Source organism: Bubalus bubalis, chromosome 5 (genome assembly GCF_019923935.1).
Source record: "Bubalus bubalis isolate 160015118507 breed Murrah chromosome 5, NDDB_SH_1, whole genome shotgun sequence".
In the NCBI taxonomy this organism is placed as follows: Eukaryota; Metazoa; Chordata; class Mammalia; order Artiodactyla; family Bovidae; genus Bubalus; species Bubalus bubalis.
In genome coordinates, this window is record NC_059161.1 from 41,009,021 (window position 1) to 41,036,189 (window position 27,169).

The 27,169-nt window shown below is 38.8% G+C and overlaps 1 protein-coding gene and 1 long non-coding RNA gene across 7 annotated transcripts in view; both read right to left on the reverse strand.

Moving 5' to 3' along the window:
• Positions 1-25,722, reverse strand: part of SUCO (SUN domain containing ossification factor) — a 90,456-nt gene extending 64,734 nt beyond the window's left edge. For 4 of the 6 annotated variants that reach the window (XM_025285922.3, XM_025285923.3, XM_025285921.3 and 1 more), the window contains exons 1-3: positions 25,524-25,722; positions 2,159-2,267; positions 23-133 (exon numbers count right to left, since the gene is read on the reverse strand). In XM_025285922.3, the coding sequence (XP_025141707.2) occupies positions 23-133; positions 2,159-2,267; positions 25,524-25,585 (282 nt within the window). In that variant the 5' untranslated portion in view covers positions 25,586-25,722. Of the gene's footprint in view, positions 1-22; positions 134-2,158; positions 2,268-24,469; positions 24,497-25,523 lie in introns of those variants that run through there. The other 2 variants (XM_025285925.3, XM_025285924.3) reach the window with 2 other exon arrangements.
• LOC112585094 lies at positions 21,759-25,517 on the reverse strand. The gene is made up of 2 exons (XR_003109467.3): positions 25,103-25,517; positions 21,759-22,792 (listed from the first exon to the last, which is right to left on the reverse strand). It is a non-coding gene; the product is annotated as an uncharacterized LOC112585094 (long non-coding RNA).
• Positions 25,723-27,169: the final 1,447 nt, after the last annotated feature.

Below are 27,169 nucleotides of genomic sequence, written 5' to 3' on the forward strand. Positions count from 1 at the left end.
AAATCAAAGCAACAAATCTTACCTGTACATTCACAATGTAGTCATCTTTTAATCTGTTTTCTTCTGGAGGAACAGGTAAGCTTGAACCTACTTTTTCTGATAATTCAGCATTGACAGGTCCCCCTCTTTCATCCTATATTGCAACAAAGAAAAGGCCGACTGATGAAACTGCTTCACAAAATAGTCCTGAAGCAATATTAAGACTGTCTTTCTATACAACCAGAACACTTTATTGTGATTTTAATAATTTTGTTTCCATGCTTATTGTCTTCCTTCATGCATTACTCTCCTTACTGCTTCACTTCAAATGTATACTACATGTATACATAAATGTATACTACACTTCAAATGTATACAAATGTACACTAGTGGTATAGTAATGAGCATAGCTGCCTTCCAAATATACACTACATTTGATTTCTTAATAAGCACTTTAGTCCTACCACCCAGCACTGTATGTTAGACACACAGTAAGATCAATAAATATCTGGTAAATATATACACTTACAGCTTTTTGTGTCATCTCTTTTGATACTGTAAAGTTAGAATTTCAGATATATTGTCTTTAAATGTATATTCTAGCATACAAGTTTCATAAAAGCAAAGTTCATATCCATCATGTTCTAACCCTGTAAAGAACATAATAGGTAACCAAATGTTTACTGAAAGAATGTCTATTTCCCCTTGCTTAACGCTTTGCTTAAATTCATTCTTAACAACATTTAAGTCTTATTTCTCATCAAAGAAGAGATTAGCTTTAAGTCTTACAGATTGTGCATAGAAGCATACAATCATACTTTTTTTGGAGAGGTATCCAGCAAGAGTCTTCAAAATTTTAACTGCTCTATTCTTGAAACAGATCCTGTATAACTCAGAAATATAAATCCATTCTAAACATCATGCCAAAAAAAGAAAACACCCAAGCATATAATTTAAAGTTTATGCATCCACACTCACACACACACACAAATGCAGACCCAAACATGCACGTATAAACACAGCTGAGAGCCTCTCAATTAAAAAAGTACTTAAATAAATTTAACACATCCATATAATGGAATAAAAATGTAGCTATTCAAAATAATACAGTAATATACAAAGGTATCCACAAGATATTGCTGGGGAAGAGGGGAAGTCAACTTGTGCAATATTTATGGCATTTTACTAAAAATTAAAACATTAATTTGTGAGCTATGATGTATCTATAACCAAAGAAAATGGTCTGAGTGTTTTAATAAGAAACAGCAAATTTTGGTTCCTTTGGGGATGGGAAAGGGATACAAAGATGAATATCTTACAGTGTGTATAAATTATTCCTCTAATTTAAAATAAGTACATTGATTTTCGGGGGGGATGAGGGGGATCCAAATCTAGCTGAAGTCAATAATCACCTTTTACCGTTTAAAATGATAAAATAATAAACTATTTAGAGACCATCAGATTTTTTGGCCTCTGTCTATTCACTCTACCCAAATGTATGAAACAAAGTACATAGCCAATCATTTCAGATTCTCCCTATAATTCTCATTTCTAATAGTTTTTAATTTATAAGACTCAGGTTTCTTTAGAAACACTTTAAGTAGTTAAAGTATTAAAAAGAAAGTCCTAGTTTTCAGTTCTCTGAACAGGCACTATTTTTCTCCTTACTGTAGGACTGCTGCTGCTGCTGCTGCTAAGTCGCTTCAGTCTTGTCCGACTCTGTGCGACCCCATAGACGGCAGCCCACCAGGCTCCCCCGTCCCTGGGATTTTCCAGGCAAGAACACTGGAGTGGGTTGCCATTTCCTTCTCCAATGTATGAAAGTGAAAAGTGAAAGTGAAGTCACTCAGTCGTGTCCGACTTAGCAACCCCATGGACTGCAACCTACCAGGCTCCTCTGTCCGTGGGATTCTCCAGGCAAGAGTACTGGAGTGGGTTGCCATTGCCTTCTCCATACTGTAGGACTACAATATTCCAAATACAAGCAATAAGAATAAATAAATAAATTTTTTAGGTTAATTTCAGAATTACCTAAGTAACTTCTCAAAGTATAGCAAAGAAAATTACAAATCTCCATCAAAAATAATGTCATAGTATTTTTGAAATATTTTTATTCCAAATGTTTTGAGAAGACAGAAAGCTAATACACAAATTACAACTTCATCTTTATTCAAGGTACCTTTTTCTGGGATTGTACATCTTCATTTTCTAGTGCACAATTGTCATCTTTAGAATAATACGATGAAGCTGAAGAACTCTCTTTACAACACACATGCCAACTGGGAAGCCTGTAAAACATCCACCGACACCATCAAAAAAAAAAAAAGTAAGGTTGTTAAAACAACATATTCCATACCATGAACTAGAATTTGAGGCAATAGACAATAGATGGTTCTTACCCTAATGTTCTTGACAATTTAATGATGAAGACAAATGCACATAAGACAAAGATTTTTTTATTTAATACCCTAAGAAAAATATAAAGTGTTATCAGCACTCCAAGTAAGGCATCATTAATCTCACAAAGGTAAAACAGGAAATACTTAACAACAATAAGAGTATCTGACAATTATCACAGAAAGAACAGAGAAAGCTGACAAATAGCTAACCTCCTCAAAAGCTTCAGATGCCACTGATATTCTAAATTCTACCAAATATTTAAGAACAGATAATGCTGAAGCCACCTAAACTATTTCAAAGTATAGAAGTAAAGCTTCCAAATTATTTTATAGGGAATGTAACAATGATATCAAAAATTAATGGAAACAGTACATATAAATACTATAGGTTAATAATACGTATGGAATCAGACACAAAAGTTCTGAAGAAAATAAAAAAGAAAAAATCTTCATTAACATACCAAAGATGTAACACACCACTGTTATGGTCAAGTAGAGTTTAGCTCTGATATTCCAAAATGGTTTAAAATATATTTACTTTGCTATGCAAAAATATCAAGGAAAAGAAATCTCAAGATTATCCTCACCAAAGGACATTTGATAAATTTATGCAGGCATCAAGATTTTGCAAGTCAATAAAATAGTAATAAGTAGATATTTAACATGGGGAATACGTAGTACATAAGCCTAAGAGTCACTATCATAATCAGTGAAGAAACTGAAATACCCCTAATTTAGATCTGAAACAAGACAAGAATGTCCATTATCACTAGTATTACATAATATGAGGACAAAGGCAGTATAAAAATGGGAAAGGATACAGTAAAATTATCATTAATTGCAAATGAGTTTATATGGTTGGAAAACTAAAAAGTGTTAAAAGAAGGCTTGGCTATAAAATAATATTCCTAACCCACTCCAGTACTCTTGCCTGGAAAATCCCACGGAGGAGGAGCCTGGTGGGCTGCAGTTCATGGGGTCGCTGAGTCAGACTCGACTGAGCGACTTCACTTTTCACTTTCATGCACTGGAGAAGGAAATGGCAACCCACTCCAGTATTCTTGCCTGGAGAATCCCAGGGATGGGGGAGCCTGGTGGGCAGCCGTCTATGGGGTCGCACAGAGTCGGACACAACTGAAGCGACTTAGCAGTAGCAGAAGGTATAAAATTAAGAAAGAAATCAACAGATATTCTACTCAAATCATCACCACCAATTATAAGAGTTAACAGAAGAGAAGTCCCCATTTATAATAGAAACAATAAAATACCAAATATAAACTTAGCGAGAAATGTTCTACGCAAACACACATATGTGTTCTGTGTTAATAGCAAAAATATTTGAAATTGGTATTATTTTAAGTTGAAAAAAAAAGAGTCAGTTTTACACAATTCAATGGAAGATCTGAAAACCACACACTGAAGTTGCAAAAAAGAAAGCTTTAAAAAAATTAGACAAACTGACTCTAAAGTTTATATAAGCAGAATGCTGCTGCTGCTGCTAAGTCGCTTCAGTCGTGTCCGGCTCTGTGCCACCCCATAGACGGCAGCCCACCAGGCTCCCCCGTCCCTGGGATTCTCCAGGCAAGAACACTGGAGTGGATTGCCATTTCCTTCTCCAATGCGTGAAAGTGAAAAGTGCAAGTGAAGTTGCTCAGTCATGTCCGACTCTTTGCGACACCATGCACTGCAGCCCACCAGGCCCCTCCGTACATGGGATTCTCCAGGCAAGAGTACTGGAGTGGGGTGCCATCACCTTCTCCGATATAAATAGAATAGTCAAGAAGATTTTAATGCGGGGAAATTAGACATCTAAGAAACCACAATAATTACGACTATATAGTAGTGAGATGAAAGAGCAAAAGGGAATTCCCAGGGTGACTGCAAAGAGAATTCTGTGGATGACAGCTGAACGTACACAAAGAGGGCAACCGAAACTAAACTGGAGGTCATCAGAAGCTCTGGAAGAGTCCTCTTTTGGAGGACAGAATTAACAGCACAACTTAGAGGAGTCTCTGAAAATCTCAAGAACAGATCTACGCAACTAGCAGATAATTTGTAATTAAAGAAAAAAATAAGAAAACACAAGTCAAATATTAGCCCCATGAAAATGGAAAAGTAGAACAGAAAAAGGAAAAGAAACCATGTTTTACTACATGGCTCAGTTTTATCATTTATAGTCATGAATATTGATCTAATCCAAATTATGACTGAACTACATTACCAGGAGAATCTGATCATTTGCAGTAACATACCTAAAAGTGACATTAAAACAATTATTTTAGAGACAAAGAAGTAAACAAAATTCATCAGCTAAAAGATCAAAGTGGTTTCCTTGAAAAGGAAAAATGAGGAAAGAGGGATGAAGGACTGACTTCTTTGCAAAAGCAAATAAACAAAAATCCTTGTAGAGCTCCCTGACTTTTTGTTACATCATTTTGATAAAAATTAAAATCAAATAAAAGAGCAAAGTACATAACAACATATACATATAGTATGCTACTAAGTGTGCACATGTTTACTAGAGGCACTTGTACGTCCATACATTTCTCTGAAAGAATTAAAAACAAAAGGGAAAAAAAGCACCACCGTAGTTGCCTCCAGGGTGGAAAACTGATTGACTGGATAGATGGATATTTTTCACTTTTTAATACTCTTAAGTCTTCTGAATTTTGAGCCATAAGAATATATTACTTATTCAAATTATCATATAGATATATCATTATTTATTAAATATTTCCTTATTGACAGACTTTTGCATTGTTTCTCACATGGGTGTTTGTAGTTGTATTTGTCAGTGTATATATACACACATTTGGGACAACAAGAAGTTTCAGATATTCAAAACTATGGGTGTTAGAATTTTGGTGATTATGCCCCCTTATTTTCTTTATTCTTTTCTATACTTTTTAAATTTCTACTACGAGCATATACTACTTTTATCATTAGTAATTCTGCATGTGTATATGTATATATAAATCCCAATATTCACAGTTAGTGTGAAGACAGCCAAAAGACATTAAATCTCATGAGACTTATTTTTACTATCACATAATCAAATTCCATTATCCGAAGTTAGGAGCTTTTTGGGTGAGATTAGCTTTGGAATCTGCAGTCCATGAGGTTGCAAAGAGTCAGACACAACTTGGCAACCGAACAACAACAACAAGATATGAATCAGTGGACTCAGTAGACTGTCCTCCCCAATATAAGTGGGCATCATCTAATCCTTTAAGGGACTGACCAGAAAAATTCGCCCTTTTTTCCCCTGCCTCACTATCTGAGCTGTGGCGTCTCATGTCTAGCCTTTTTACTGGGATTATATCTTCTGCTTCACTGGTTAATAGGCGTTCAGACTTGATCTGAATTATACCACTGGGTTTCCTCAGTCTCCAGCTTTAAGACAGTAGAACTTCTCAGATTCCATAATCATGTGACTCAACATCTCATTTTACATATAAAGTGGGTTCTATTTCTCTGAAGAACCCTAGTACACCTGACATTAGTATGTAATACATTATTAGCTTACCTACCCTATTGATAAAGCTACTCTATAGCTTTACCAATAGTATCACTGTTTACCTCCAATATATCAGTCCCTATATAAAGACAGATGCTAATTAAAGACAGACCTGCAAAGATATCCTTAATTTTGTGTATAAGAAAAAAGCCTAAAATAGATAAAAATGATCATCAAGAAATTTTAAATCACCAAAGTAAAATGAAATAACACAAACCCACACCAACTACACTGAAGAAGAATGAATCTCTATAATACAGTCTTTACTGTCAACAAGTTCTCCCAGGTGAATTAGATATGCATGCCCCATCATTAAGAATCACTGGGTCACATTAAAATAGCTGAGGGCACTTTGCTGCATGACTAAATGGATCTGATTTCATACTACTGAAGCAACTTTCAAAAACTGTACTGTGAAAACCCCAAGCCTGATGAAATTACTTTCAAAATTTTTAAGAAATTCAGCACCAGAAATCACAACTAGCAAGATAAATGGAGCCCCTGTGAGCCCCCGACACTCTTCCCTCAGACTCTATTACTATTGATTAAATTGATTGTGAGCCAAGTATATCGTCTTACACTTAAACTCTTTGAGAATCAATTTCATATCCCTAACTACTTTAGCCCCTCCCCACATAGCCAAAACCTGCAAACATTAGGTGTTTAACAAATACTTACTAATGAGGGTTCTTAGGGGAACTATTTTGCAGCACACAGCAGAAACAAAATTCAATCACTTTTCATTCTTCTTCCCATCAGCCCCATCTCCTGCCTCGACCACTACCACTACCTCCCCAACTCAACCACCCATCCACCACCCCCTCACACAAACACACAAACTCAAAAAATAGAATCTGGAAAATAAGAGGACACTTGTCTCTTCTTCTCACCTTCCCACCCCACCCCGCTAATGTGGCATGGATTCACCATTCATATGGAAAGGTACTAACTTTTAGAGTAGATGTAATTAAAAGTCTTGTAAAATTTGCATTTGAGTGTCATTTAGGATACAAAAAGCTAACCACCTTCTAAAACCTGTAAACTAAATTATAAAGCAGAATAATTTTTTATTAAAGAGGAAAATATAGGGCATATTACAAAATATTAGAGCAGAAGACTACAGGTCAAAACTGGTAGGTAGGATGCAGGTAAAACAGCAGCAGGAAAGCTATCCTTCTGAGCATATCTGGAGACAAACTGAACACAAAAGAGCTCCTCTTTCAACTCAAGAAGATAAAGGACAGTTTAAGGAAAAAAGGAAGACTCTTAAGGACAGAAATCACTGAAAGAAAAACCAAAACAAAAGATTAAAACCAAAAGTTGGGTCTCCAAGGAAAATATTAAAAAGACAAACCTCTGGAAAAACTGGTAAAGGAGAGGTGGTAATATGAACTAACAAAATATGTTCTAAAAGCATGAAATAACCACAGGCAAGACATACTTTTTAAAATCATAAAATATTAACAGCTATATATACTAATATATTTGAAAATTCAGAAGACATGGATGTTTCTAGAAAAATAACAAAATGGGACAAAGTATACAAAAATTGGAATTCACTGACAATAATTTAAAAATTTTGAGTGGATTAATCACACTTTATCTAGAGAAAAGGAAATCCCAATCTTTTACCCCCTACTTTTTATTTGGAAATAATTTCAAGCTTTCAGAAGAAATGCCAACATAGTACAAAGAACAACTGCAAACCCTACCTATTGTGATCCATTTGTCCCATCATTTGCCATTCTCACAGCAAGTTCATGACCCTCTCTTTCCCCACTGCGTGTAATCTATCTCAAAGTATCTCTGTACGCATTTCCACAGAATAAGGATATTTTCCTACACAACCACACTACAATTAACAATCTGAGGAAATGTCACACTGACACAATAATCTATGTCCCCAGTAGTGTCCTCTCAGCACTTCCCCTCCCCCCTTCAACCCCAAGCCCAGAATCAAGTCTAAGACCATGTCTTTTGTCTTCAGACTCCTTTAACCTGGAACAGTTCTTGGCTTTTATCTTATGTGGTACTGACATTTGAAGGACATAATCCTTTTATTTTTAAATCAGATCAGATCAGTCGCTCAGTCATGTCTGACTCTTTGCAACCCCATGAATCGCAGCACGCCAGGCCTCCCTGTCCATCACCAACTCCCGGAGTTCACTCAGACTCACGTCCATCGAGTCAGTGATGCCATCCAGCCATCTCATCCTCTGTCGTCCCCTTCTCCTGCCCCCAATCCCTCCCAGCATCACAGTCTTTTCCAATGAGTCAACTCTTCACATGAGGTGGCCAAAGGACTCGAGTTTCAGCTTTAGCATCATTCCTTCCAAAGAAATCCCAGGGCTGATCTCCTTCAGAATGGACTGGTTGGATCTCCTTGCAGTCCAAGGGACTCTCAAGAGTCTTCTCCAACACCACAGTTCAAAAGCATCAATTCTTCGGTGCTCAGCCTTCTTCACAGTCCAACTCTCACATCCATACATGACCACAGGAAAAACCATAGCCTTGACTAGACGAACCTTTGTTGGCAAAGTAATGTCTCTGCTTTTCAATATGCTATCTAGGTGGGTCATAACTTTCCTTCCAAGGAGTAAGCGTCTTTTAATTTCATGGCTGCAGTCACCATCTGTAGTGATTTTGGAGCCCAGAAAAATAAAGTCTGACACTGTTTCCACTGTTTCCCCATCTATTTCCCATGAAGTGGTGGGACCGGATGCCATGATCTTCGTTTTCTGAATGTTGAGCTTTAAGCCAACTTTTTCACTCTCCACTTTCACTTTCATCAAGAGGCTTTTGAGTTCCTCTTCACTTTCTGCCATAAGGGTGGTGTCATCTGCATATCTGAGGTTATTGATATTTCTCCCGGCAATCTTGATTCCAGTTTGTGTTTCTTCTAGTCCAGCGTTTCTCATGATGTACTCTGCATATAAGTTAAATAAGCAGGGTGACAATATACAGCCTTGACGAACTCCTTTTCCTATTTGCAACCAGTCTGTTGTTCCACGTCCAGTTCTAACTGTTGCTTCCTGACCTGCATACAGGTTTCTCAAGAGGCAGGTCAGGTGGTCTGGTATGCCCATCTCTTTCAGAATTCTCCACAGTTTATTGTGATCCACACAGTCAAAGGCTTTGGCATAGTCAATAAAGCAGAAATAGATGCTTTTCTGGAACTCTCTTGCTTTTTCCATGATCCAGCGGATGTTGGCAATTTGATCTCTGGTTCCTCTGCCTTTTCTAAAACCAGCTTGAACATCAGGAAGTTCACGGTTCACATATTGCTGAAGCCTGGCTTGGAGAATTTTGAGAATTACTTTACTAGCGTGTGAGATGAGTGCAATTGTGCGGTAGTTTGAGCATTCTTTGGCATTGCCTTTCTTTGGGATTGGAATGAAAACTGACCTTTTCCAGTGTTGTGGCCACTGCTGAGTTTTCCAAATTTGCTGGCATACTGAGTGCAGCACTTGCACAGCATCATCTTTCAGGATTTGGAATAGCTCAACTGGAATTCCATCACCTCCACTAGCTTTGTTCATAGTGATGCTTTCTAAGGCCCACTTGAATCACATTCCAGTGATTCACACCATCATGATTATCTGGGTCGTGAAGATCTTTTTTGTACAGTTCTTCTGTGTATTCTTGCCATCTCTTCTTAATATCTTCTGCTTCTGTTAGGTCCATACCATTTCTGTCCTTTATTGAGCTCATCTTTGCATGAAATGTTCCTTTGGTATCTCTGATTTTCTTGAAGAGATCCCTAGTCTTTCCCATTCTCTTGTTTTCCTCTATTTCTTTGCATTGATCGCTGAAGAAGGCTTTCTTATCTCTTCTTGCTATTCTTTGGAACTCTGAATTCAAATGGGTATATCTTTCCTTTTCTCCTTTGCTTTTCGCTTCTCTTCTTTTCATAGCTATTTGTAAGGCCTCCCCAGACAGCCATTTTGCTTTTTTGCATTTCTTTTCCATGGGGATGGTCTTGATCCCTGTCTCCTGTACAATGTCACGAACCTCATTCCATAGTTCATCAGGCACTCTATCTATCAGATCTAGGCCCTTAAATCTATTTCTCACTTCCACTGTATAATCGTAAGGGATTTGATTTAGGTCATACCTGAATGGTCTAGTGGTTTTCCCTACTTTCTTCAATTTAAGTCTGAATTTGGCAATAAGGAGTTCATGGTCTAAGCCACAGTCAGCTCCTGGTCTTGTTTTTGCTGACTGTATAGAGCTTCTCCATCTTTGGCTGCAAAGAATATAATCAGTCTGATTTCGGTGTTGACCATCTGGTGATGTCCATGTATAGAGTCTTCTCTTGTGTTGTTGGAAGAGGGTGTTTGTTATGACCAGTGCTTTTTCTTGGCAAATCTCTATTAGTCTTTGCCCTGCTTAATTCCATGTTCCAAGGCCAAATTTGCCTGTTACTCCAGGTGTTTCTTGACTTCCTACTTTTGCATTCCAGTCCCCTATAATGAAAAGGACATCTTTTTTGGGTATTAGTTCTAAAAGGTCTTGTAGGTCTTCATAGAACCGTTCAACTTCAGCTTCTTCAGCGTTACTAGTTGGGGCACAGACTTGGATTACTGTGATAATGAATGGTTTGCCTTGGAAACGAACAGAGATCATTCTGTCGTTTTTGAGATCGCATCCAAGTACTGCATTTCGGACTCTTTTGTTGACCATGAATACCATGGTCCTTTTTTGAGGTTTGTCTTATGCTTCATCATGACCAGATTCAGGTTATATATTCCCGGCTGGAATCCTTCATAAGCAATGTGTCTTTCTCAAGGTAGTATCTCCAGAAGCACAGGATATCCATCTGTTTCAGTACTTGCAATTCCACTTTTACATACTTAAGAGAAATGAAAACTGTACATACAAAAATGTCCGTAGTAGCTTTTACTCCTAATAGCCAAAACCTGGAAGCTGTCCAAATGCTCAACAGGAGAATATAAATAAACTGTAGTATATTCATACAATGTATTATATTAGTTCTGACAATCAAAAGGAATGAATTACAAATGAATGAAACAAGACGAATAAATCTTGGAAACATTACACTGAGTGAAAGAAGTCAGACACAAGAATAAATACTGTATTAATTCTATTTAAATAGGTTTCCAGAAGTAGCAAAACTAACCCATGGTGATAGAAATCAAATCGTCAGTTGCTTCAGGGAATTCTGTAGAATGCGACATGAGAAAACATTCTCGAGTGATAGAAATGCTCTGCATCTTGATGGGTGTGAGTTACACAGATGTATGCATTTGTCAAAACTGATCCAACTATACAGATGACAACAGGTGCACTTAGCTGTATGTAAATTATTTCAATTTAAAAAATAAGCAAAAAAGTCAATATTTTCCTCCCCAGCAATAACAAGATAGAAAATAAACGATTATCAGTAACAATTTTTTAAAATAATTTAGAAATTAACCTTAAAAACTACACAACCATTTATAGAGGAAAAAATGTTAACTCTAATAATGACCACAAAATGAAGAGACAACTGAAGATCTAGTACGTTCATGGATGGAGTGCTGTTGACAGCAAAGTAAAGACAGCAATTCTCCCCAAACTACTTCAGCACTCCAATATAATTCTTATCAAAATACCTGAAGGATCCTTACCATATAGCACCGGGAACTCTACTCAATACACTGTAATAATCTATGTGGGAAAAGAAAATGAGAAAAAATAGATACACGTATAAGCATAACTAAATCACTGCTGTATGCCTGCAACTGACACAACACTGTAAATTTACTATATACTCCCATATAAACTAAAAAAAAAAATTTTAAGAAAATCCTAGAGAAAAAACCTGAAGGATGTTCTAAATATGGAAAAACTGATCTAAGAATAACTATATTAACAAAAAAAGCAAAGGAAAGTGGTTCACCTTGTCAGATAACGAAGATTTATCACAAAATCACTCTAATTAGTCTATAGTATTAGGACAGCAAAAGATAAGCAAATGGAACAGAATACTCCCAAATGCATTTGTTGGTATAAAGTCTCTCTTTAGAAGCAGCCTACATGCAAAGGGCTCAAAAAATACTCAAGTGAATAAATGACATCAGCCCTTCCTGAGGCATCTGCACACTACTCAGAATTCACATAACGGTGATTCCAGTAACTAAAACAAGTTAGCTTTTTTTTTTTTTAAGTGTTAGGTAGAAGGAAATAGGAAAAAGAATGAGATTAATAGCATTATACCATTTACGCAAATTTTAAAACATATGAACAAAACATTAGTTTTGGAAGAAATCAGAAATCTAAGTAAATACATGAAGATTAACTAGAAAAACACATCAAAAATACTCCAGGGTAAATGTCCAACATGGGGGAGATAGAAGCAAAAATGAAGATAGAATATAAAAGAGTAATGATGTAAAGTGGAGGGAAAAGGGGGGACCTATAAAGAATGTAGCATAAACTGAGTATGACAATTCTGATCCTAAGTATCTGATGTCTCTAGAAGAGAACACGGTCTTTCTCTAATGTGTCAAGCTGTTTACATTAAAATATTAATTTAACTTTTACAAATAAAGAAACTTAACCTTAGAAGTTAATTAGTCAAAAGTCACTCAACCAATCTAGATCTCTCCAAAGCCTATCATCTTTGTACGGCTACATTTCCCATGTCATATTCTCTAGTCAACAGATAAATAAAAAGAAAAGTGAGAAAATAACATTAATCCATTCTCTTAAGAACCAATCATGTTATTAAGGCTAGTTACTGCAGATACAAATATAAGAACTATCACAAAGGAGGGGCAATGTTTACCCCTTGATTTATATAACAGCCCCAAGAGACAAAGTTTTGTAGTGTAGTGGCTAGGGCATGGACTTCAGAGTCAAAACTTGTTGTTGTTCAGTCACTAAGGCCTGTCCAAGTCTTTGTGACCCCATGGGCTGCAGCACTCCAGGCTTCCCTGTCCTTTACTATTTATCAGAGTTTGTTCAAATTCATGTCCATTGAAATGGTGATGCTATCTAACCATCTCATCCTCTGCCAACTCCTTCTTTTCCTTCAGTCTTTCCCAGCATCATGGTCTTTTCCAAAGAGTCAGTTCTTCGCATCAGGTAGCCAAAGTATTGGAGCTTTAAAAATAGTCCTTCCAATGCATATTCAGGGTTGATTTCCTTTAGGATTTACTGGCTTGATCTCCTTGCAGTCCTGGGGACTCAAGAGTCTTCTCTAGCACCACAATTCAAAAGCATCAATTCTTTGGTACTCAGCCTTCTTTATAAACCAACTCTTACATCCCAGGTTCCCCCTTTTATTAGGTGCATTCTCTTGGACAAACTAATTACAAAAGCTGTAAGTCTCAATATAAACACTGTAAAACAGGAAAATGAAATAATGCATGTGCAATGCTTCAGTTGAGCTGCTCAGTTGTGTCCGACTCTTTGCAACCTCATGGACTGTAGCACACTACTAGACTTCCAGTCCATCACCAACTCCCGGAGCTTGCTCAAACTCACATCCACCGAGTCGGTCATGCCATCCAACCATCTCATCCTTTGTCGCCCCCTTCTCCTCCTCCCTTCAATCTTTCCCAGCATCAGGGTCTTTTCTAATGAGTCAGTTCTTCGCATCAGGTGGCCAAAGTCCTAATGGAGCTTCAGCATCAGTCCTTCCAATGAATATTCAGGACTGATTTCCTTTGGGATTGACTGGTTTGATCTTGCAGTCCAAGGGACTCTCAAGAGTCTTCTCCAACACCACAATTCAAAAGCATCAATTCTTCAGCACTCAGCTTTCTTTATAGTCCAACTCTCACATGCATATACAACTAATGGAAAAACTATAGCTTTAACTCGATGGACTCTTGCCGACAATGCAATGTCTCTGCTTTTTAATATGCTGTCTAGGTTGGTTATAGCTTTTCTTCCAAGAAGCAAGCGTCTTTTAATTTCATGGCTACAGTCATCATTTGCAGTGATTTTGGGAGCCCAAGAAAATAAAGTCTGTCACTGTTTCCACTGTTTCCCCATCTATTTGCCATTAAGTGATGGGACTGGATGCCATGATCTTCATTTTTTGAATGTTGAGTTTATGCCAGATTTTTCACTTTCCTCTTTCATTTTCATCAAGAGACCCTTTACTTCCTCTGCTTTCGCTTTCTGCCATTAAGCGGTATCATCTGCATATGTGAGGTTATTGATATTTCTCCTGGCAATCTTGATTCCAGCTTATGCTTCATCCAGCCCAGAATTTTACATGATGTATCCTGCTTCCCTGCTGGCTCAGACGGTAAAGCATCTGCCTGCAGTGCGGGAGACCCGGGTTCGATCCCTGGGTTGGGAAGATCCCCTGGAGAAGGAAATGGCAACCCACTCCAGTACTCTTGCCCGGAAAATTCCATGGACTGAGAAGCCTGATGGGCTACAGTCCATGGGGTCGCAAAGAGTCAGACACGACTGAGCGACTTCACTTTCACTTTCTATTCTGCATATAAGTTAAATAAGCAGGGTGACAATATACAGCCTTGACATATACTCCTTTCCCAATCTGGAACCAGTCCATTGTGCCATGTCCGGTTTTAACTGTTGCTTCTTGACCTCCATATACATTTCTCAGGAGACAGTTAAGTTGGTCTGGTATTTCTACCTCTTGAAGAATTTTCCAGTTTCTCATGATTCATAGTAAAAGGCTTTAGCGTAGTCAATGAAGCAGAAGTAGATGTTTTTCTGGAATTCTCTTGGTTTTTCTATGATCCAGCGGTATATTGGCAATTTGATCTCTGGTTCCTCTGCCTTTTCTAAATCCAGCTTGAACATCTGAAAGTTCTCAGTTCACGTACTGTTGAAGCCTGGCTTTGAGAATTTTGAGCCTTACTTTGCTAGCTTGAGATGAGTACACCTAGGTAGCAGTTTGAACATTCTTTGGTATTGTCTTTCTTTGTGATTAGAATGAAAACTGACCTTTTCCAATCCTGTGGCCACTTCTGAGTTTTTCAGATTTGCTGGCATATTGAGTGCAGCACTTTCACAGCATCATCTTTTAGGATTTGAAATAGCTCAACTGGAATTCCATCACCTCCACTAGCTTTGTTCGTAGTGATGCTTCCCAAGGCTCATTTGACTCTGCACTCCAGGATGTCTGCCTCTAGGTGAGTGATCACACCATCATGGTTATGTGGGTCATGAAGATCATTTTTGTATAGTTCTTCTGTGTATCCTTGCCACCTCTTCTTAATACCTTGTGCTTCTTTAGGTCCATACCATTTCTGTCCTTTACTGAGCCCATCTTTGCATGAAATGTTCCCTTGGTATCTCTGATTTTCTTGAGATCTCTAGTCTTTCCCATTCTATTGTTTTCCTCTATTTCTTTGCACTGATTGCTGAGGAAGGCATTCTTATCTCTCCCTGCTATTCTTTGGAACTCTGCATTCACATGGGTATATCTTTCTTTTCTTCCTTTGGCTTTTGCTTCTCTTTTCTCAGCTATTTGTAAGACCTCCTCAGACAACCATTTTGCCTTTTTGCATTTCTTTTTCTTGGGGATGGTTTTGATCCCTGTCTCCTTTACAATGTCACGAACCTCCATCCATAGTTCTTCAGGCATTCTGTCTATCAAACCTCATCCCCTGACTCTATCTGTGCAATGCTTAGCCTGGCATAGAATATGCATTCATATGGCAGCAGTTGCTATCAGCTGCTGTGCTTCTCATCGTCTTTCATTTATCAAATTCCAAAGTAGTGAAAACAGTTGTTTCTAAGTATCTTGGTTCTAGGACCCTCTTTAGATGCCAAAATCCATGGGTGCTCACGTCCCTTGCAGGAGGCCCTCAGCATCTTTGGATTCAATCAACCTCAGATAGAAATGGGTTGGATAATTTGAAGCAAATCAACCTCAGATGAAAATGGGTTGGATAATTTGAAGCATACAGGAAGCTACTCCAACCTCTTGCATTCCTTCTGGCTGCCAAACAAATGTGTATGAACTCACACCTACCTCTCTCCAACTATTTCCTATTTCTGCTCACAAAAGTTTATCAATCACCTCTTTCTTTTGAAAACAAGGTCCTTTTCTCAATTTTCAAGCTTCTCAGGCTATCTGAGACTTTTATATTTCTGACCTCATTAAACTTCTTTCCCTAGTTTCTTCCTTCTCTTCAGAGCCTTAGTTTGCTTGTCACCTTTCTTTGTTCTAAGTATCTGCAGCAACTCCATGTTCAGTCAAAAGATTTTGTTTCCTAAATGATCCCCTCTACAAGAACAGCTCCAGCCAAAGTGTCGTCTTTACTGAAGTCTGCATTTAAGTGCCTATATAACGTCTCCCTTGTAGCTTCCTTTGTGGCTCATCTGGTAAAGAATCAGCCTGCACTGCAGGAGACCTGAGTTCGATCCCTGGGTTGGGAAGATCCCCTGGAGAAGGTAAAGGCTACCCACTCTAGGATTCTAGCCTGGAGAATTCCATGGACTGTATCGTCCATGGGCCCGCAAAGAGTAAGACACGACTGAGAGAATTTCACTAATAAAACGTCTCCACTCAGATATTCTACTCATCTCAACCAAAAGCTCCTTCTCTTTTAAAACTCTTTGCAACTCTAATTCTTTTTTAACACCTCCAATTCCTCTAATTGCCCAAGTTAAAAGGAAAAACTTCACTCCTCTCTTTGAACTTTATTTCAGATTCATAATTTTAGACCCTAGAATTTATTTTCTCAACCATGGTCAGCTCCAAGAAAGCAGCTACTTTGTTTTGTCCACCAGAATCCTGCATAGAACACAGCAAACAGAAGCCTCAGTAAACATCTTTTGACACTGAGATAGATGACAGAAAGGCAGTGTCAAAGACCAAGAGCTGGTCAGAGGCAAACCAAAACCCAGTTCCTTTGAATCATAACCCAATGCTGTTTCTACTGCATTGCCAACCTATCACCAAACCTATCACTGACTTGCTCAAAACCTCTGTCCAACACATCCTCTTCATCTCTACTGCCAAGTTAAGTCCTTGTTATGACAAACTTCAACTATTCCAATTGCTTTTCATTTAGTATTCATCCCTCCAGCCATTCTTCTCTGAGAAATAGTAATGATGTCAAAATAATAGTCTCCGAACACCACTTCTCTTGCTGGATCTTCGGTGCCTAACTCCTTGGTTTAACTTGCAAAACCCATCACAATCTCCAGAAAACATTTGGCCCTCTGCATCCACAGGTTCCAAATCCGTTTATACAGAGGGCAAAGTGACTATGCCATTTTACAAAGCAGACTTAAACATCGAGGTGGGGTCCTGGAAGCAATCCCCCACAAATACCAAGGAATGACTTTATTTCCTACTCAGGTTTGTCTGCTTACTATCATTTCCACCCATATCAAGTACACTGTCTCCTTTACCCACAACTCTTTCTTATTTCTCCTGACAATTAAGTACTGTCTGCCCACTGCAGGCAGGCAAGCAGAAGCACACACACACGCAAACTAGGGAAAGGCCACTATTCATCTTAGTAGCACCGGTCTATCTTCTTTCAGTCTGCGAAGCGCCTGTATTCCACAGAAGCCAAGTTTTATGAACCACAGACGTCATTTCTCTTAAAACCAAGTCTTACCTGACAACTCCCGTCCAGTTTTTCTCTTCAAGCCCCTACTAACCAACTCAGCTTTTTGTACTGTTCACTAATGCTCAAATCAGGTACCTTAGAATGTTAAAAGTGCAAAAGAAAAATCTCAGAATTCATTTAATTTGGTAGTAACTACTGGAACACACAAAAGAATATTCCAAACTTAGCAAACTTCCAAGGTAAGTGGCTTAGGAATTTTTTTTTAAAGCTTCATGAATGAATAATTCCAATATTCATTCCTCATTGAGTGAATCCAGTCAACCTCATTTTTTAGATAAGAAAACTGACAGAGAAAAGGTAGAGAAACTTGCCTAAGGCCACCTGTCAGTCTCCACATAGCACAGGGTAGTGGTTAAGAGCACAGGCTCAGATTCAAAGGCTACTTAAATTCCAGTTCATTGCTTACGGATAATTTTGGCAAGTTGGTTAATTTTTCTGTGCCTTTCTTAGTCTCTTTAAAATGTGGTGACTATCTCAAAAAGAGTTTAATAAAGTCAAAATGAGTTAGTGCGCATAAAGCACTTAAAACAAAAATAAGTACCCAAAAAGGTTCACTGTTAATACAGGAAGGAAAGGATTACAATCAAGCTCTAACTTGGTTTCATGCCATTTTCACTACACCAATATCTTTGTATATTCTGACATCAACTTGTATACTCCTCAGGGCAGAGCTCAAGTCTCCTGCTGCTTCAGCAACCCCCACCACACCCAATATACTGTTGGCAACCAAATAATATTTTGAACAAACATATGGACTCCTGTTTCTGAACTCTGATACCTCAGCCTAGGATCCAACTTCTGCCAAATATCCAGACTGAGTGAATAATAACAACAGGGCTTACTAAGAGCAAAGCACTGTTTTAAGCACTTTACACATTTTCTCCTGTTACTGATTTCAAATACTCCATAATAAGAAATACAAAATAAACTTACTATTTACGAGCTATGTCAATGTTACAAAACATTTTCTAACAAAGTGTTACTTTTATGAAAAATATAAAATAATTTTTAACTGAGTCATTACAAAAACGAAGTCCTAAAAGTAAAATCAAATTTTCTTTCAAAAAACTCAGCATTTATGAAACAAATGTATACCAAAGGACTGACATACCGCAAATACTCAAAAGCAATTTTCATTCCCTTGAGACATGTACAATTTTATTTTCTGAAACTACTTAAAATACAGCCTTGAAAACAAAACAGGTGAACTACACCTGGCACTGAAGTACCATCTGCAACATGTACAGGTTTCCAACAAAGGGTATTGAGTTTCTCACTAATGCATTTCAAATATACAAATGTTTCTACATAAAGATGACTTGAGAGAATAGCAGAGCACTTAAATGTTTAGTAAACTTATCTCTTTCTTTTCATTAAAAAGCACTAGACTATTAGGTATACATGCAGATTCATTTCTCTATTCAGATTGTTGAGAAAGTGAAAGATACTTTAAAGAGTACATGAACAGTTGAAAAATGAAATAACCAACATCCAAAGATAAGTTTGGTGCTGATATCTTTTGTTTTATTCAATGTCTGCCAAGACATTTTTTACTGTCTACTACTTGCATCTATTCCAATACATCCTCGGATGTTTAATAATCTAAAGAGGCTATTATGAAATACATCCACTTCTTTAAAAAATAATTCCAAAGGATATTATAAGTAAATTATTTATCATTTTTTACTGAAGACACGTGTTCAGCTTTTACACAAAGACATCATACACCTTCTTTCACAGACTTTTTCCTATTTAGGCAATCTGGTTTCATCTCATTTGTCTGAAGGGATCTGACACTGTTTTTAACAACCCAAGACCTCTTTTAAGTACCAGACATTTTCTATGGAATGTATATCCCAGACTAAAAATAAACTTTCTTCCCAAACTTTTTCACATAAAGTTCCATAAGAAAGTAATTTTTTCTACTGAGATATAACTGACATATAACATTATATTGGTTTCAGGTATACAATATGATTCAATATTAGTATTTATTGCAATACGATCGCCACAAAAGTTTAGCTGACATCCACCATCACTAGTACAAATGCTTTTTCTTGTGATGAGAATTCCTAAGATCTACTCTCTCAGCAACTTTCAAACATACAATACATGATCATTACATACACCTGCCATGCTGAACGTTACATTCCCAGAACAAGACAGACTTTTTTTTAAAGTCATCAATGATTTGGAGAAGAAGGGTTATTTTATTATTTTACTTATTTTGAATATTATTTGATTCAGAAAAGAAGCAGATTTATAGTCTTTAAAAAGTTATAGAAACAAAACATAGGGGAAAAAATCTCCAGATTAAAGACAGAGTTGGGATTTTTCAAGGAAAATTTTTTCCCCAAGGAAATTTCTAATCATTATCTTTAAAAGGGGGAAAAAACTGCTTATACAAATATAAGCAAAAAAAAAAATCAAGTTTCTTATTTTTCTGCTCACTTATGCATATTAACAAATGAGCAAGAAACCAGCAAAACTGTCAGAGAAAACGCAAAATAAAGGGTACAGAGACAAAATTACAAACCAAGAAATAAACCTCTTAAATCAATGAAAACTAGGTGACATACCCTCAGAAAAATTACTATTAATACTAAGGCCAAAAAGGCCAACAAAACAGACTACCCTGAATTAGGTTATCTATCAACTCTCCCCTACTGTGACTGCCACTTCACCATTCTCAAAACATTTTATGGATGAGACCTGAAGCTCACAGAGGTAACTTGTCCCAGGACACACAGCTAGAGATAGACCATATCTATTATAGAATACAAAGTCTTCCCTTCGAGTTCCTAAAGACCTTTTAAACTATTTTTGGTAACTATCTGTCAAATGTATGAGAATCGTTTAAATGTCAGGCTCCTCTCTTATTAGCTCTAAATATGAGCGCCTCCAAGATGATCCTTTTCGGTGCAAAAAGAAAAAAAATTGATTTTTTTAGTCAAATAAATTAAACCACTCTGGTGGGAGATGCTGATAATGGAAGAAATTCTGCACGTGGTGGAGACAGAGATCAAGTATTAAAGGTAATCTCTGTACCTTTTGCTCAATCTTGCTATGAACCTAAAAATGCTCTAAAAAAAAGTTAACTTTTAATTTATTTAGCTTTACCAAGATTAATATAAGGATTCACACTCCATCTAAAGGTCAGCCAGTCATAACAGCAGAGACTATACAATCTGAAAGTCAAGGAAAGAATGAAAATTCCACAAACAGTAAACCATAAAATATATTTTACTTCCAGCATATTGTGATGTAATGTCATTTACATGTGCCCAATGAAGCAGATTCAGGGATTAACTTATTTAGTTTTAACTAAACTGACTCTCACAACATGGAGAAGTGGCTCTGAAAAAAATTCCCACAAAGATAATAATAAGGCAAGCATAAGCCAACAACAAAATCGCAGGGCTAAGTACAAGCTATTATTCATCCCCATTATGATGCAAAATAATTTAGTCAGTCAATTACACAACTCTCACCAAATTATTACTTTTTAAATAAGAACAAAAAGGTCTGTTAACAAAGTATTAAGATTATTTTCCTTCTCACCGTTCTTAACCACCTAATTTGTGTCACTTATTACATATACTGTTAGTATATAAATATACTAATACCATATTTGCACATGTATAAATCTTATAAACAATTAAGTACATAATAAAGCTATACACACAATGTTTTTCTGATGAGTTCAGTTCAGTCGCTCAGTCGTGTCTGACTCTTTGCGACCCCATGAATCGCAGCATGCCAGGCCTCCCTGTCCATCACCAACTCCCGGAGTCCACCCAAACCCATGTCCACTGAGTTGGTGATGCCATCCAACCATCTCATCCTCTGTCGTCCCCTTTTCCTCCTGCCCTCAATCTTTCCCAGCATCAGGGTCTTTTCAAATGGGTCAGCTCTTCGCATCAGGTGGCCAAACTATTGGAGTTTCAGCCTCAACATCAGTCCTTCCAATGAACACCCAGGACTGATCTCCTTTAGGATGGACTGGTTGGATCTCCTTGCAGCCAAGGGACTCTCAAGAGTCTTCTCCAACACCACAGTTCAAAAGCATCAATTCTTCGGTGCTCAGCTTTCTTCACAGTCCAACTCTCACATCCATACATGACCACAGGAAAAACCATAGCCTTGACTAGACGGACCTTTGTCGACAAAGTAATGTCTCTGCTTTTTAATATGCTGTCTAGGTTGGTCATAACTTTCCTTCCAAGGAGTAAGCATCTTTTAATTTCTGATGAGGGGAGGACACAAAAAAATCTGAATATCTACCACTTAAGGCAAGTGTTTTTTTTTTTTTCCTTTTTTGAATGGCAATCAACAGAATGCAAGCAGACCCAAGAAGCTGAAAAAGTCAAGAAGTAGATTCTTCCCCTTAGAGCCTCAAGGAACCAGGCCTGCTGACACCTTGACTTTAGCCCAGTTAAGACTTATTTTGGACTTCTGACCCACAAAACTGATAATAAATGTATGTTGTTTTAAGTCACTAAACTTTCGGTAACTTGTTACAGCAGCAATAGGAAATTAACACAGAGGATTCCTGGGACTTGGGGCTTTTACTGCTAAAACCAGGATAAGTTGGTCATCCTATTTTCAGGTTTTCAATGCCAGTAACAACATCTGGTACATAATGAACATGCAAAAAACCTTTGTTGAATGAGTTTATGGTGAAATATATAGATAATGTACCCTTACTATGTTACAAAGATCTATCATATATATTCTCTCTCATATTATCATCCTAACAACCCTGTGGGCTGTGAATGAATTAGTTTTCCCACTTTTAGGATATAAGAAATAAGATTCGAAGACACCACAAAACATGTCCAAGGACACAGATCTATTAAGTGATGGAGCCATAACTACAATATAGGCTTTCTGGCCCAGAGTCAAAGGATTACAGCAATCAGGGATGCTATGAATCAGGCAGCCTAGGTTCAAATCCAAGCTCCAGAACTTAATAGCTGCTTTGCCTTAGCCAAGTTACTTCTCTATTTCCTCAACTATAAAATGTAAAATTAATTTATCAATAATACACATAGGGTGGTTGTGAAGATTAAAGGTGCTGAAGATTAAAAGTGCTAAAATGTACAAAGTATACACCACAGGTTTGACAAAGAGGCAGCTGACAATAAATAATAGCTATCATAATTATTCTTGATGTTATAGTACATTTATGCCTAAAATACTCTGTGCTACTTGATAATCACATAAAAGTATGAAAAAGGGAAAAAAATAGCAACCAGAATGAATAATAAAGATTGGATGGGTCTTCTGTGAAAGTTATCTAAGGTTAGGACGCCAGGCTGGAAAGACAAAAGGAGAGAGGAGACATAATCAAGATCTGTAAATAAGTGACAATATAAATAAGGTGGTTATAAAATGCAGTAATATTGGTAGGATGAGGAGGCTGGAAATTTAGAAACTAGAGTGTTGTAGTATAAACATATAGCACTCAAAAATCTACAAAATGATACAACTTAAAAAAGAAAAGAATCACAAAATCTTGCAACACTTTGTGAATGACAAAGACAAAAATGACTGTTTTGCAAAACCTGCTGAACCCTACAATGGCATCAAGCTAAGGGAGAATGAGATGTTGAGAAATGACCTAACAGACCAGACTGTAGCAAGGACCATATCGCCAGGTGAGTCACTGACTTAATTTCATTATTCCAATTTCCCAAAGGAAGAAGTCTCTTTACCAATCACACCATACACCACTCCTCTTCCTGATCTCATCATGACCCTTCCAAAAAATTCTCAAGCCTTAATATTCTACTTTAATGCCTTCCCACCGCTTCAGTAAAGAGCAATTAAAATCTCTCTGAATTTGGCAGTGCAAACAAATCTCAAAACAAACTAACTCAATTGTTTCTTAAACAAAAGCTTCTTAAATTTTGCACTACTTAAACCCTCAATATCCACTTTTCATTGTGAAAGTCAACAAACTTTACAGAACTTTATGACTATTGTTTTCAGTAGGCCAACTGATTTCTTTTCCCCTAACAGGTCATGGCATCATCGTCTCAATGGACATGAGCCTGAACAAATTCCAGGACACAGTGAAGGACAGAAGCCTGATGTGCTGGCAGTCCATGGGGTCGCAAAGAATTGAACATGACTGACCAACTGAACAACAACAAGTCATGAGCTCATTACTATTTCCAATGAATCAAATTGAGAAACCATATTGAGATTAGCTTAAGCAAAAGACAGCCAGAAATTAAACAAAATAATAGAAGCATAGTTAATATAAATCCACAAATGATTTTTAAAACTACACTGAAATGCTTGATTTCACTGCCACCAATTAATTTTTTTTCAATTCCATTTAAGGGTAGAAACTTGCAACTGGTAGATAAGTTAGTCCTGAAGACCACTGTATAGTTAGTATAAACAACACTATTTTATGATAATTATCAACTTGCTGAGACTAGATCTTAACTATTCCCACCACAAGAAGGAATGGCTACGTAATATGATAGAGGTGCTGAACTATTTCAACAATGGTAATTATATTACAATATGTAAATGTATCAAATCAATATGTTCTACAACTGAAATTTACACAATGTTATATGTCAGGTATATTTCAACTTAAAAAAGAAAAAAATCAGAGATCCTGGTGTGTTTTAAATGTGAATGAAAAGTGTAACCTCTTTGCCCTAAACCATTTCAGAAAGTAATGAAGAATAATAACACGGTCTAAAGATGGGCAAGATCAGGGAGAAAGAGAAAAGACACATAACCTACAACTAAACAGCCAATAGAAAGAAGTGGTTATGAATACAAGGTTTCCCTCTCTCACGTACAAATTTAAATTTAAAATGAGTGAATGTACTCACTTCCTAAAAGCACTTTTTGTACCCAACGTGATGCTGATAAGTATTAAGATGAGATAACACTGGTCTTGCTAAAGGGTTGAGAGTAAATGTCAAAAAGGTCAAATTTCTTGTTCTCTAAAACGTCTATCAACCTACCACTCAAAATTCTTCAGCCAGGCAAGTGTTTTCTTATTTATCTATTATTTTCTGGTACAACTTCAGTGTCTTTGGAATCCGTTAGACACCCTACATTAATGAAAAAAAACTGTTGGTGTTTTGCAGAAATAAGCTAAACAAGAAACTTAGTTTACCTAGATTTTAATGTAACAGCAAATCACTTTGACTGAAGAAGCATCTGTTTAATCAGCAAACATCACACAGCTCTGAAGAAATCCCCTCGGAGTACAGAAGGGATTTTTCAAGTGCAATGTTAACGATCCTTTGACTGATAAGCTAGCTTTCTCTGCTCCTCCCCAAAAACCCAAATGTGCCAAGGATTAACAGAAACTCCATACAGAAACTTATAGACAAAGCACTCTTCCCGCCTTCAAAATGCAGGGCTTATCCTTCCATTACTAAGGGACATTATCCAAGGCACACGATCAGAAACACCCGTGCACACTACACCTAAGACACACTCAGTTACTGAACAGCTTCTTATCATCTACTCCTTGAAAAAGGGCTTCATAACGCCCCCCAAAGTTTCCAAGAACAGCAGCCCCAAGAGTATCCGAGACAAAGACCAGGAGAGAAAAGGGCCAGGAGAACTACTGTTCGTACATTACTCACCTTCACAAGTCACGTTGTTAAAATCGCCTATCGGGAACACGCCACATCCGACACGCTTTCTGCCCTTCGCACACCATGAAAACAAGTGGCTGGTACTAAGCCCGAACAACTTAGCCAGTCTCTACCTGAACACTACCCAAACATCCCTCCATAGCCAAGGGCCAGGGTAATTGGGTACAAAGGCACCTGGGCGCTTCCTCTGCCACTTAAGACTGTAAATTCCAAAATGCACCATGAAAACCTCCACACACAGTGCTGCCAGGCCAGTCCGCCGGGAAGTCACGGAATAATGTGTTTGTTGCCTCATAGGCGCCTCGGAGACCCGCACCCCAAAAGCCAGGATAATTTGGGGGTGTGACTCGGGCCGCTCCCTGCCCCGTCTCCCCTCAAGGGAAAGTCCCGTGTGGTCGCGGCTACTCACCAGACCAGGGAACAGAGAGAGAGGCAGGAGACCAGGGCCAAGGCCCGCCGGTACTTCTTCATCTTCTCCTCCTTCTTCCCCCTGCCAGAAGGCGGCACATCCTCCCTGCAGCTGCCACTGCCGAGGCCAAGATGGAGGAGCCGGAGCAGGAGAGTGAGGATGGGACCGAGAGTCCGAAGGGCTGCGGCGCTGGAGGACAGGCTCCTGAGCGGCTCGCACGCTGGCTGCCCTCTCCCAGGGGCCCACGGCAGCGCCGACCCGGGCGCTTCACGGGACGACTCCGGGAACCGCCGCTTCCGCCGCGGCCGCCGGCTCGTCCGCGCCCGCCTTCTCCAGCCGCCACCTCCGCTGCCGCCCCATATCACCCCCGCCCGCCCCGGCTCTCGCTCCGTGCTGCCGGCGACCAACGGCCGCTGCGCACTCGCCTCTCAACAGCCAATCGCCAGCGGAGCCGCGACACCTCACACACCGCTGAGCTGGAAGGAGACGCGTCACCCACGTCCCGCGGCGCTCGCACCCCCACCAGCCTCCGCGCGGGCCACGCCCCCTCCGACGTCTCTGGCGGCTGACGCCGAGGGAGGAGGCCACAAAGCGGGAGAGCCGAGGTGGCCACCGCCCCGCCCACCTCAGGTCCCGCCCACTTCAGGAAGTCCTAGAGCACCCTGGTGACCCTCAGCCTCTTACCTAAGCTGGTCCGCCCTCTTGCTCGGGGCGCACGTAGTCCGCGCAAAGGCCCTTGGGAGTTATAGTTTTCTTTCCAGAACCCTCGTTTCTCTGTCCCTGTCCCTGTCCCTCTTAGTATCACTGTTTTAAGAGGTCTGTGGTTTCGCTTCTCACCGAAATACTGACCAGCTTTGGAAGTGTTACATGCAGTTTTCCTTTTTTGACCGCAGTTTGTGGAAAGGCCTAGAATGACGGTGGGGGGAGGGGGGGTGGGACGCTATGCTAATAAAATTTTAAAGGCGTTTTCCCTGTCAGTGGGCCGGGCCCATCGAACTAGATGCTGATTGGCTGGCGGGAAGGGGGTGTGCCAAGATTTTCTCTAACCTGATTGGTTGGAGTGGGACGACTGTCTCATCTTTTCCGCCTCAGGGAGAATTTCGCAGCCGGCTGGATTCCTCTGTTGGAATTGGCTCGATTCGTCCCTATTCTTTTGGATTCGTGCTTTGGGTTCACTGTGGTGGGGTCAGAAAGGAAAACTGCGGCTCCTGCTGGGACTTTCAAGTTCTGGGGTTCACCGAAATCGGGGGAATTGGTCGCCTTCGCACGTATTTCGTTACCGTCTGAGACCAAAAAGTGACCGCTTCTCAATTTGTAAAACGAGCAATGTACCAACCCGAGATTTTTATGCCCCTGAGGCTTCTAAAGATCTCTCAGAAGCTAGTTTAGGGACCGTCTGCCTGAAAGTCCGCAATTCTTAACCACTCTTCTTCCCAAGCGCCCCTTAACGTAGCTCTGTTCTTATAGATTGTATAGGGGAAGAGGCATTAGCTTCTGATCTGGGAAGAAGACATCTGGCCTCTGGCCTAACGTGTTCCTTCTTCTATCCCTGGTGATACATTTGTTTCAGACTCTTGACACTACCAGGGAAGTTAGTCGCTACCGAGTCGCTTATTTTCTTTTATAAAGTAAGAAATATAAGTCAA